Source organism: Melanerpes formicivorus, unplaced genomic scaffold (genome assembly GCF_026170545.1).
Source record: "Melanerpes formicivorus ecotype bairdi unplaced genomic scaffold, bMelFor1.0.p_v2 SCAF_17, whole genome shotgun sequence".
Classification (NCBI taxonomy): Eukaryota; Metazoa; Chordata; class Aves; order Piciformes; family Picidae; genus Melanerpes; species Melanerpes formicivorus.
In genome coordinates this window covers 12847100-12860284 of record NW_027142369.1, presented here as the reverse complement: position 1 = coordinate 12860284, position 13185 = coordinate 12847100, and the positions used below count along the sequence as shown (strand labels likewise).

Here is a 13185-nt window from a genome sequence, read left to right as displayed (position 1 = left end):
AGGCAGTAGCACGTACATTTACATTTCATTGCCTGTCTTCCTGCCTCAAAGCTTAAAGTTTACAGAATGCAGACACGACTGAAATTGAAATTGCTGTTCTGGTTTCCTTCTGGAACTACTTGTGACTTTTCTGTTATTTTTAATAATGAGATGATAAGATTTTTTTGACACATACTGTACATCTTTCCTCTGAGACAGCTGCAGTCTTCCCTGTGCTGCCTTACCAGCAATCCCTGTGATTGCCAGGCTGGCAGGAAGAGAGTGGCATGCGTGAAGTGTTGCAGGGGAAAGAGCTCTTTCTTTTTTTTTTCTTTTTTTTCTTTTTTTTTTTTTTTTTTTTCAGTTACTTGCCATTTTTTTCCCTCCCTCTTGGTCTCTGAGTTAGCATCTCAGAATTCCATGAAGTGTATGTAGATGTTACTTCCTCTCCCACCTAGTAATTGTACTTTATTTTCATGATTTCCACTTCAATGAAAAAAAATCTTTTATTTCACACTGTGGACTGCTTACCATAAGGTTCATAAGTGTTTATTTCTTTGAGGATTTAAGTTGTAATGATAAAACTAAGGGATGTATATTAATAAATTATGGGAATAGGTGTTCAGGGAATTGTGAAAGGGACTGTAAAAGCATTTCTAAATACAAGCCAAAGTGGAGCATTGGAGCTTAATCACAAAATGAATGCTGTCTGGAGCATCAAAACTAGCAACTGTTGGAGTAGGAATTGTTCTGCAGCCTTAGCTAGAGCTGGGGTAGGGAAGAAGAGTTAAACACAAAACCTACAAACAAAAAAGCCCCAAACCCTAGTGTCCTGTGAACTGTTTCAGTCTTGTAAATACTGGTCTTTTCTGCATCACAGCATCATGTTAAATGCAGCAGTGTTTTAATTTTGAGGGTCACACTTATATTTTTCCTGTCATGGCTTGAGGCTTTCCCTGACCTGAGTTTTCCCAAGGTGCGTTCTTCAGTCTGAGTAAATTTTGATTTCTGCATATTTCACCATTCCATGGGTCCAAGGCCAAATGAAAAGTGGTTTGAATTTGATTCTTGCTGTCAGGCTTTTGCACAAATGAAATGTTACTTTGCATATTTTGTGTTTTCATTATGACTGCATTTATTTTCACAGCCTGAGGAAGAGCTTGATCCTGAAGAGAGGGACAACTTCCTCCAACAGCTTTACAAGTTTATGGAAGACAGAGGTAACACTCAATTCTTACTAATTTTAAAAAACAGTAGTTTTTACTCTCTCACTTTTTAAAATGGTTTTTAATAATTGCTGTGACATGCAATAGATGTTTTTGCAGGTGTATTCTCCTGTCAATGAAAAAAGCTAATAGCTGGTCAGATGCAAAGAAAAAACACCTTTACCGATTTTTGCACGTGGCAGGTTTGCTTCCAGTACTTTGAAGCACAGTGCACAAAGGAAACTTAAATCCTCCCTGAGGTGTTTTGCCTTTCTTTTGCTTTCACAAGAACCTTTTTTCTGTTAACAATCCCTTTAAATAAGCTCTTGGTTGAATTCTTGTTGTGACAGCCGTGGCTGGGAGCTCTGCTGCTGTTAATCTCAGGCTGTTACCTGAGGAGGCTGTTCATGGATGATGAGAAATTCAACCAGCAGAGAATGGAAGAAGAGCCATCTTGAAGTCTTGCAGAACTGTCATAGTCATGCTCAGATGTATGAGTGCTAATCACCTGAAGAGAAAACTTAAAAGATTCTGCTTTGTCCTGTAGCTAGAACATGAAAATTTTAGATGTCTGTCTTTACAGAATTAGGTGAGACCGTAACAAACTGGAGCAATTAATGTCCTAGCAGAAGTTATACGTTGGAAATGCATGCACAATATATATAGCATATACCTTCTGACTTGAGAGAACCGTTGCATAAACCATTCACATCTACAGTTGTGATGAGACTGACTCGAAATTGGAAAGTTTTCTCTTCCTTGACTGTACACACACTCTTCCTTGTTTCAAAGCATGTTTAAGCCTGGAAAGAGTTTTGTCTTTTTTAAATGTATTTGTTTTACTAATTTTGCTCATGAACCTGCTGCTTCAATTCAAACACCATGTCAATTCTGCAATAACACTGGTGGAGGTAAATTGCAAATGTAAATGCTCCTGTTTTCCTTTTTCTAATTTCTTTTTCCTTGGAAAAAGTTACCTAAAGGATATTTCTGTAGCAGGATATAGTATAGTGTTGATGTACTTGAATTTGAAAAAAGCAGAGTAACAGCAAAATGTCAAGTGCATACTGTATCTGAATATTTCTCCATTTCTTTTTACCTTGGGTTTTAAAATTGGGAAGAAATCAAGTTACCTTTGTAAAAGAGGCTTTGCATCCCTGTTAATGAGGTGTGTTGTAGACCACAGAATGATAAATGTTAGTTCCAACTCCACCTGGTTTTGGCATTTCATTCACGGGTGTAGAAATTGATTGTATATTATAGCAAAGTGTAATGGAGTTAATCTAATATAATTTTGAGGCCTCCTGTATATATCTAGTGTTTCTGGAGGCCTTGGGGAAATAGGGGACTATATCAAGTAGGAAAAAAATATCCCTATGCTGCTGGACTAATCCACAATTGCCATTCTTTTTAGTAGCCAGATTCTTCCCCCTCTTACAATTTCCTCTTTCCTCACTCCTTTCTTAACCACTTTTAGATTACATATCAAGTAGGGATCATGTCAGGGGCTTGTAGAGGCAAAAGAAGAATGCATTTGTGCACTGATTTTCTGGATTGAGTCTTCAAGTTACTCTTCAAGCTAGTATGTGGACTGAGCAATGTGCAGGACTCTTTAGGTCTGGGTCTTTTGCCCTGCCTGCCTACTTCTCTCCGTAAGATTTCTATTTCCACCATATCTGTTCCACATTCTCTTCTCTCAGTACGAATGTCTTGATTTACATAATCATGACAGTATCCCCACAGTTCTTTAAAATTATTTTAATGATTCCAAATATAATTGCATGAAGATGAGAAGCAGCAGGGAAGAGGCTTGATATCCTTCCTTGTTGGAAGGAATACTGTCAAAGTATGCAGCCACTTGCCCCAAGTCACTTTGGGTTCTCCTTTAGCAGTTAGTTATTGTTCTGTGTATTGTTCCCACTCATCTGATTTGAGTTCTTTCACGTTCCCAGAACTGTCACAAGTACTTGTGTCCCATTAGGACTTTGTGCTCTTTCACATTCTGGCCGTTTGCCTGCACATCTCTTTCTAATCCAACATTTCTGCTTCTTCCTAATGCCTTTCAGACCACAGTGTTTTGAGTTAATCTTTTTGCCCATTGCTGTATTCCAACATTCATCAGGTGACCTGTAGAGCTTACTGCAGGCCTGGCTGTTCCCCCCCCGCTCAAAGAGGAACAGTAGGATGCAACCATTTGGATGGGAGTTACTGCACAGAGCTGAAAAGGAGGTTGAGAAATCACAGTTATTAAGCAGCTGCTGTTAGCGTGCTAATAAACCACCTAGAAATTAGGAATGCATTCAAAAGAGGGTGAAGTCTTAACTGGTGGTTAGAAACTGCTGACTTGTGACCTATCTTAGAACTGTTAAATACAAATTTCAAAATGGAGAAAGACATTAGCCATCATGTAATTAGTAATCAGAATGGAAGAAGCAGTTGCTGTCTTTATTCTAACTTTTTATCTCTGGTTTTATTTTCTGCAGGTACTCCTATCAATAAACCACCTGTTCTGGGCTACAAGGACCTTAATCTATTCAAACTTTTTAGACTGGTTTATCAGCAGGGTGGGTGTGACAATGTAAGTGCTGGATGTTTCCTCAGCTAAAAATTGTTTATTCATTCTTAAAAGGCCATGGCTTGTGGCTGTGTTAGATAGGTTTCTTTAATGTTCTTAGTAAACAAAACCTGAAAACTTTTCTTGTTTGTTTCTTCCTTTCCCAAAGATTGAGAGTGGTGCTGTATGGAAGCAAATTTATATGGACCTTGGCATTCCTATTTTGAACTCGGCTGCTTCCTACAATGTAAAAACTGCTTATAGAAAGTAAGTTCTCATGTTGCATGATGATGATGATACTGTTATTCCTGGGTTTTTATTTCAGTAGCATGTAAAATATTCGGGCAATTTTTGGTTGCTTATGAAGCACTAGTTGACATTCAATAGCTAATGAGCAGTTCTGAGCCTTTTCCAGTGCCAAGGATTGAAACAGTTGAGGAAAAGAGGGAGGCTCAGGACTGCGTAAGCTCCTGTTGCTCTAATACCTTATAATTCCAGTCATTTTCTTGTCAAGAATCACTCATTTTCTACATGTGATGATACTGTTTCAGAATTCAAGAGCAAAATGTGTATTAAAAGCTTTGGCAAATTCAGCTTTGAGTTTTCAGTGATTAACAAAAACACCCTGTCCACAGCTGCATGTTTAGTGAAGTCTGTCAGTGCTGCCTTCAGCAAGGAGAATTTTATGTCAGATTCTTTCACTTCCTGAAAAATGTTGCTGTACATGTTTCAGATTCTGTATTTAAATGTTATCTTTGTGGAATCTGATTAGAAAAATGGGTTTAGGGCATGACTGTGTACATTGCTGTGGTGGATGTGAAGAGTATTGAGCAGGAAAGTCAATGCTGTAGTAATGCATAAACCTTTTTATTCTGATCCCTGGTTTTAAATTGTGTGTTTTGAAATGGAAACCTTTAAGGAATGACACTTTGCAAGTTCATTTTCTAAATAAAGATTATTTTTATTATTTATTCTCCTGGAAGTTTAACAAGAAACAATTGGGCTTTTTGAGTGCAAGGGAAGAATGAGGTTCTCTTGACTCGAACCTAAGGAAATTTGGCTGGTTGAATAGGGATGACTATTGACTCAACTCACGTTAATGTTGATGAAGATGAAAATATTCAGACTGTCTTCAGTGGGATTTGAACTGGGCCCCTGTTTAAGGTCTGTATTTTACAGAGAAGAGTATCATAAAAAGCATAATTGGTAAATATGTGGTAGATTGCTGTTACAATGGAAATAATTACGTTGTATGGACATGTGATAGAATGTTGTAACTGGTAGGAGTTCTTTGTATTCTTTGATGAACAAGCTAGTTCATATTTCGCTCACTTCTAAGTGGATTAAAGTGTGCACACATACCAGCGAACAAACTGGTGCAGTTTGTTACCCTGTTGTAACTTGCCATAAGGCCATACCCTAGCACCAGGCTGTTTGGAGCTGTCACTGCGCACTTGCAGACTAGGCTTTATGGTCATGAATTGTTAATTGCACGAAAATAAAGTTAAATTGGTGGGAAGCACCTGTGTGTATTCTTTCTCACCATTTGACTTGTGTGTACAATTGTTTCGCTTCAAAATCCTCTCTGGCTTTGTATTTTTATTTATTTGGGCTCGTTCTCTTGTTTTGTTTCCTGAAGTTACAGCTACTCTTGCCTTTTTGTGAGTAGGAATATGAGGTTTATGCACTTCAATAAGCAGAAAAGAAAACATGAAATATAAATGGAACTTTCTTTGCATCTATAGGTATCTTTATGGTTTTGAAGAGTACTGCCGTTCTGCAAACATTCAGTTTAGGACCATCCATCACAATGAACCAAAAGTGGTAGAGGACGTACAGAAACACATGGAACCAATGGAGGAGAGTGTGAAAGAGGAACAAAAAATGCCCCCAACAGAAGTTAAAAAAGAAGCAGAAGATAATTATTCCAGCAGTGAGAGTGAAAAAGAGGAAATAGAACTGAGATCCCCAAGGGTAAGTGGTTGGAACTGATTTCTGTTTAGTGTTTAACAAAACCCCTTTGTATAATGAACAGTTTACATAATGAGTTTTCCCACGTGGAGCAATTGTACTTTTGAGTTGGTGTATTTGTAGAAGTCTAGGACAGGGTTCTGTGAAGGCAGAGTTGGTGTTAACTGTTAATTCTGTTCTATCTGTGAATGGAATCAGTTTTGATTATTTCTTCATATTCTAAACTGTTTGTGGGACTTGCTCAACCTGTGTTGGGTGTCACCTATGTTTTAATTCAGGGATGGCTTGAGAGTTACTAAGAACTGTATATCATTGGATCAGGGGAATTTGGCAGGTAAGGCTTGGTTGTGGGAGAGGATTTCCACTGGCACATAGAATCTGGAGGAATATCAAGGGACTGCCACAGCTTCAAGAATCAAAGGAAGACCCATTTCTCTTGAGTTGTTTATCCCAGTATCTCTTCCTTTATTAAAAGAAACTCTGCAGGTTTACAGTAAGTAGAAAACAAAAGTAGAGGGAGGAGCACTTAAATTTTGTCTCACTTTGAATGCTGTAGAGGTGAGAGTTGTATTATTAGTTACATAGGTAGGACCAGACCCCTCAGCTTTTGGGTCCTGAACCTGATGGAGAATACAAGAATACTTTTAAGGTGTTTGAAAAGGACTCTCAGGAACTCCTGCTAATTCTGTTGCAAGGATATTTTCTGTTCCTTAACGGGGCACGATTACTGAAGGACAATTAATTGATTCTTTTAAAAATTTTCAAGTTGTAAGGGCTGTGTTCAACTAAAATGTAAATCTATGAAAATACTTCTTGCAAACCAGCTTTTCAAGCACATAAGTGGCCTTTGAACTTAATAGATGAAAAGACAAATTTAGATTAGTAATATGTATTGTATTTCTGCCTGACTGCAAGTGGTCTTCTAAGCTGTGTCAGCCTTAATGAACTTCCTGGCATGACATCAGCTTTGTTGCTGTTTCGTTCAGATGTTTTTTGGTTTTGGAGAAAGCTGATGAGAGGATAAAGAAACGGAATAATTTTTTTGTCATCCTACTGGTTGTTGGTGTTAATTTTATTAGTAACTGAATACTATTTGGTTATGAATGCTATTACTTTATTAATCCAATCACTAGCTATTTATGAATTATTATTTTCCAAAGTATTTACCAGTATTAACTGCAGTTAATTCTCATTACTATAATGCCTTCATTACTGTTGTCTGTGGATGGTCTCAAGATAATTAATCTTGCATTCAGAATGTATTTTAAATGTTTTGCTTACAAATGACCCTACCAAGAGAATGATTATAGTAAAATGGTAAACCTGTACTACCTCCCCAACAACCAGTTGCAGGTAGTTCCAGACAATTTTCTGGCTACTAAAAAACCTTTGAAATATGTGATATTCCCAGTTATTCTAAAGATGACAATTTCCTGCTCCATGAAATCAACAGGTGGCTGTCAGGACTGAGGGTGCTTAAGGAAGATGCCTTCTCTCAGTCATGCTATGCATTCATTTTGTTTACTGCTATAGCTGTGATTGAGCAAGGCACTTTTGCCTGTTTCTGTCAGGGCAGCAGATCTTAAAAATGTCCTCAAGGCCTCCAGAAGTTAACCAGAAGCTTATTTGCTGTATTCCAAACCAAGCAGAATGGTGTTGTTTTGCCCTTTTTTACCTCTATAACAGGGCTTCAAGCTGGCCAAGCCGCTCTCCATCATTTTCCACCAGTCCTGGCTCACCGGTGAGGTCCCAGATGACTGGAAACTGGCCAGTGTGATCTCCATCCACAAGAAGGGTCGGATGGATGAACCCGGAAACTACAGGCCTGTCAGCCTGACCTCAGTGCCAGGGAAAATTATGGAGCAGATTATCTTGGCGGCAATAACTGCGCACCTGAAGGACGGCCAAGGGCTCAGGTCCAGCCAACATGGATTTAGGAAGGGCAGATCCTGCCTCTCCAACCTGATCTCCTTCTATGATCAGGTGACCCGCCTGGTGGATGCGGTCTACCTGGACTTCAGCAAGACCTTTGACACCGTCCCCCACAGCAAACTGCTGGCTAAGCTGTCAGCTTGTGGCTTGAACTGCAACACTCTGCTGGGTTAGGAACTGTCTGGAGGGCCGAGCCCAGAGAGTGGTGGTGAATGGTGCCACATCCAGCTGGCAGCCAGTTACCAGTGGCGTCCCCTAGGGATCAGTGCTGGGCCCCATCCTCTTTAATATCTTCTTTGATTATCTGGATGAGGGGATTGAGTCAGTCATCAGCAAATTTGCAGATGACACAGAGTTGGGAGCAGATGTTAGTCAGTTAGAGGGTAGAAAGGCTCTGCAGAGGGACCTTGACCAACTGGACAGATGGGCGGAGTCCAGTGGGATGGCATTCAACAAATCCCAGTGCCAGGTGCTGCACTTTGGCCACAGCAACCCCATGCAGAGCTACAGGCTGGGGTCGGAGTGGCTGGAGAGCTCCCCAACAGAGAGGGACCTGGGGGTGCTGATTGACAACTGCCTAAACATGAGCCAGCAGTGTGCCCAGGTGGCCAAGAGGGCCAATGGCATCCTGGCCTGCATTAGGAATAGTGTGGCCAGCAGGAGCAGGGAGGTCATAGTGCCCCTGTACTCTGCATTGGTTAGGCCACACCTTGAGTCCTGTGTCTAGTTCTGGGCCCCTCAGTTTAAGAAGGACATTGAGACACTTGAACGTGTCCAGAGAAGGGCAGCAAGGCTGGTGAGAGGCCTTGAGCACAAGCCCTATGAGGAGAGGCTGAGGGAGCTGGGATTGTTTAGCTTGGAGAAGAGGAGGCTTGGGGTGACCTCATTGCTCTCTACAACTACCCGAAGGGTGGTTGTAGCCAGGAAGGGGTTGGCCTCTTCTCCCAGCCAACCAGCACCAAAACAAGAGGACACAGTCTCAAGCTGCACCAGGGGAAGTTTAGGCTCGAGGTGAGAAGAAAGTTCTTCTCCGAGAGAGTCATTCGTCATTGGAATGGGCTGCCCAGGGAGGTGGTGGAGTCACCATCCCTGGAGGTGTTCAAGAGGAGATTGGACGTGGCACTTGGTGCCATGGTCTAGTCACGAGGTATGTGGTGACAGGTTGGACTCAATGATCCTTGAAGTCTCTTCTAACCTTGGTGATACTGTGATATTTATCTTATTTTAAGATAGTGGAATTTTTGGTGTTTTCTCCAGCCTTTCTTCTGTACAGTAACAGTGTGTTTGACTTCTTGCTGAGATTTGGAGGGGCTTTGCAGAGGACAATTGACAAGAGTCATTAAACTGCTTATATTTCTGTTCAAGGGACGAAGACGACTTGCCCGTGATGCAGCCCCTGCTAAAAAAGATGGTGAAGAGGATAAAACACAAGACAAATTAAAAGACAGTAACAAAGAAAACAAAGATGTAGAGGAGACACCTGAGAATGCAGAAAAGAAAGAAAATGAAACTCCACTAGGGAGAAAAACTACACCAAAGCAAAAAGAGAAAAAAATCAAAAAACAGGAGGATTCTGATAAAGAGTCAGATGAAGAGGAAGAAAGGGAGAGGTAAACATTAACTTGTGTCACCTCTTTATGTGTATGTCGTGATTGAGCTGTTCTCTAAGCAGGGGTTGGAGATCTTGCAGCTAAAATGTGGAAACCAGGGGCATAATTCACACAGCCAAACTGGAAAGGAAAAAATTTATTTCTAGCTTGCAGAGTCTGCTGTACTTTATGGAAACACCTTTTTTTGGTAGATACCACACAGCATTTTTCACTTTCATTTTCTTGAAGGTCATGCCAAGGCTGTGTTGGTGTTTCATGACTCTAGTATTTACAAACACCAAGTAGACCGGGTTGTAAGCATACCAGGTGCTGTACAGATAGGGAGAAGCTGCTTGGGCTTACTGTTCTGGGCAGTTGAAATAAAACTAGAAAAGAGAGCCCCTCTTCTCCTGCACTTTTGTTGACGTGTTTACTGAAGGCTGGTGAACCTACAGCTTGCTTGTTTTGTTACTTTATATAGGGAGTCAGAAAGGGGATCAGCCAATAAAGCAAAGGAGAAGAGAGTTTGAATGAAGCACAGAGGTAGCTTGAAGAGGAGAAGATGGAGACAAATGGAAGGGCAAAGGGAAAACACCATCTAGAAACTAAGCTTGACAAGTTAAATTGCAGTTACAGTCCTGGTTACAAACAAGTTATGACTAGGCAACTAATTTATTTCCAGAGTAGACCTCCTTTTAGCAAGTTTGTCTGTGGCCAAGGGCAATGTCTTACTTGCTTAAGTTGGCTTTCATACTTTGTTTTTCCCACATGGCTGTGTTTTGGATACAAGTTGACATGCAGTACTTTTATCAAGCTGTATATAATATTTTCTTCTAAAGGAGTCAGAGAAATGCAGATATTTTAAAGAAAGCGTCTCTCTGCAGTCAATAAAATACTCTTGTAGTGCAGAAATGCCTTCAGATGAAAGTACTGGGTGGGCATGTAGCAAGTCTTGGAGGGATGAAGTCATCAAAGAGTTTCCTTTAGATGGTGCAGATGGCACTTGTTCTGCTTCTTTAAAACAGAAGGCCAGCAAATACATTCCATTAAAAGCCATTCCATTTTTTTCCCCAGTATTTTCTTGCTTGGTGACTTTTTTGTAGTTTGACTTCTACTATACTAAATTTAACTTTCAGTTTTAGCTTTTATTATGCTAAATTCATCCTTAAATAAGGAGAGAAGTATAGGTAAAAATTAGGCTAGATTGTAATGCTTGAAAATACGTTTGAGTGGAATGTTTAAATATTAGATATAGCTACAGTAAGATGCAGATACAGCTAATGAGAGCTGTGTAGATGCTTTTCAACTTGGTTAAACACTGTAATCAACCTTTTTTTTCAAATCAACTAATGTTTACCTCTATGAGGGGATCGCAGTGATGGCAGTTCAGACTTATATGCACTGTAAGTAAGCTGTAGCCTATTAAACAAACTGTAGAAGAAAAACATATTCTTAAATAGTGTGTCAAAATCAAGTCTATTTTAAAAACTAAAGTTTTTTTGTCCCTGCCTTACGTAGGAGCCAAACACTGAGTTAACTTACTTGTGTTTTATCAGAATACTCACTTAAAAATAATCTTTAAGCTTTGAGGTAGTTTTACACGCGCTAAATCATGTTGATATTATAACTTTTCTGGATATTTTTGACACCTACCCCTATTCTTCCCAAGTCCTGTTCCTGATTGAAAAAGCTATGTCCAAACTAGCTTCAGAGGCAGTACAGGGTACAGAAAATTCGGGGGGGGGGGGGGTTGTTTAAAAAGAATTTTTACAGCCTTTTTCTTTTGTAGTAGCTTGGCCATGCTAGTTAAATGTTAAAGTATTGATTTTCACTAACTAGTGGGCATTTTAAATACACCTTGCTGCAGGGAGGAAATTGAGAACAAAGGAGAATCAGAAGGTGAAGAGGATGAGGAGGATGCAGAACCCTGCCTGACTGGAACCAAAGTGAAAGTAAAATATGGCCGTGGAAAGACTCAAAAAATTTATGAAGCCAGTATTAAAAGCACAGAAATTGATGATGGAGAGATTTTATATTTAGTTCATTACTACGGTTGGAATGTAAGGTGAGGATCAGAAATTGTCTTTCCTGTCTTCCTTTGTTAAAAAGATTATTTGCCAAATAAAAAGAGAGAAAGGTGAACAGTGATTTGGCTCCAAAATGAATTACCAATTTGGTAACAGGATCTGCCTCTGTTACACTTTTCAGTGGTAGTGATTTCATTCATAGTACAACACTATTGGACTGAAATCTCAGAACACACTTAACTTTTATGTTTCCATGTTTCCATCCCGCTTGATGTGAGAGATCCTGTGTCCTCACAGGAGCATCCTTGTAACGTATTGTGTCAGCAGGTGTTAGCACTCTCAGACTTCTTTATTTAAGGGAACCATTGGTAATGGTGGAGATGTCTACAATTAAGCGTATAAGGCTTAATTTTGGAAACAAAATTTGTGTGGAATGCTAACTGTGATTTCTAAAAAATGGCTGTTGAGTGTAGAGAGAGCAGGAGAAGGCTAAGCAAGCACAAACTACAGGAAAAAATAATCACCAAATGCTGTCTTGGCAAACTTGCTTTATAGTCAACACTGCTGCAGAAATGGCTTTTTTTGACGTCGTTAAGGGCATTGTGATTATGTAGACAAAATGATCTCAGAATTAATTTTTAAAAACAGAGCACTTCTGGCATATAACTTGAGATGTTAAATCCATACATTTCTAAGTAAACAAAGAGATTTCTTTGTGGCAACATAAAGTTTGTGTGTGAAATCATCCCTCAAATACTTACATGTGTCCCTTTATTAATAACTCTGGAGATCTTGACAAGCACTAGCAGTATTTGTTCTTCTCAAAATCTCATCCCGTTTGTTGCTATAATATAAAAAGCAGCGTTAAAAGGAAAAAAAGTGTATTTTACAGCTGAGGCATAGAGTGCTGCAAACTGCCTTCTGTATATGATGTGCATTTATTGACCGACTTTACAGCTGACCCAGTCTTGAGTTCCACTCTTTTCTGGCGAGAGACAGTGAAGTCTGCACCTCCATTCCCCAACTCTATGATTATTTTTAAGAGCTACAAATGTGATTTATCTTTCTAATGTCAGAAACTGCATATCTTTGTAAATCTATGCTGTGCTTTCTTACTCCTTAATCAATACTTTCTGTAACTCACTCTTTTAAGCTAAACAACTGTTTTTACATCTAGTGCTCACAGTACTTTGTTACTCACTTCCAGATACGATGAATGGGTGAAAGCTGATCGGATTATCTGGCCTGTGGAAAAAGGAGGACCAAAGAGAAAACAGAAGAAAAAAACAAAAGTAATGGTTATTTCAATAAGTTCCTCATAGCACAAAACTTGATGACTATCACTGTTCTTTTGTTAAAAAATAAGTTATTCAATCAATCCACTGTCTAGTTTTTTAATAGAAGCATCCAGCGAAAGGGAGAAAGGTTTGATGATCAACAGTGAAAGATAATGTGGTGGTGAGAGAAACTTCAGTTCTCCCCCCACACACAAAGAAACCACGGCTAACTCAGTCAGAGAAGCAGAAGTGAATTAAAGCTATATTTACAAGCAGGATGAAATGCAATATAAAGTATTTACAATATAGACAGAAATATACAGCAAAAGAACAAAACTCCTTCCTCCTACCAGGAGGGTCCCCCCCCGGTACCCCCCTCTCTCCCTCTACCTCCTTTTTTTCCCAAAAAGGGTTAGAGAGAGAGAAAAGGTAATGATTAAGGAGGAAATTCTGCTAGCTCAAAGCATATGCAAGCATTATTCTTATCTGTAAGTTCGAGGTTAACTCCATCCAGCAGCTGTTTCTCAGAGAGAGACAGAAACAGACAGGCTGAAAAAGAGACAGAACAACTGATTCTGAGACTGAAACTGAACTAAAACTTAAAGTTGCATTCTACCAGTGAAATTCGTTTACAATATCTCTGTTTTTCAA

The 13185-nt window shown here is 39.5% G+C and overlaps 1 protein-coding gene across 4 annotated transcripts in view; it reads left to right on the top strand.

The window, feature by feature from the left end:
- ARID4A (AT-rich interaction domain 4A) overlaps positions 1–13185 on the top strand; it is a 50499-nt gene that overhangs the window by 29866 nt on the left and 7448 nt on the right. For all 4 annotated transcript variants that reach the window (XM_068148991.1, XM_068148990.1, XM_068148988.1 and 1 more), the window contains exons 12-18: positions 1127–1199; positions 3668–3762; positions 3908–4005; positions 5484–5712; positions 9007–9251; positions 11098–11295; positions 12465–12549. In XM_068148991.1, the coding sequence (XP_068005092.1) occupies positions 1127–1199; positions 3668–3762; positions 3908–4005; positions 5484–5712; positions 9007–9251; positions 11098–11295; positions 12465–12549 (1023 nt within the window). The remainder of the gene's footprint in view (positions 1–1126; positions 1200–3667; positions 3763–3907; positions 4006–5483; positions 5713–9006; positions 9252–11097; positions 11296–12464; positions 12550–13185) is intronic.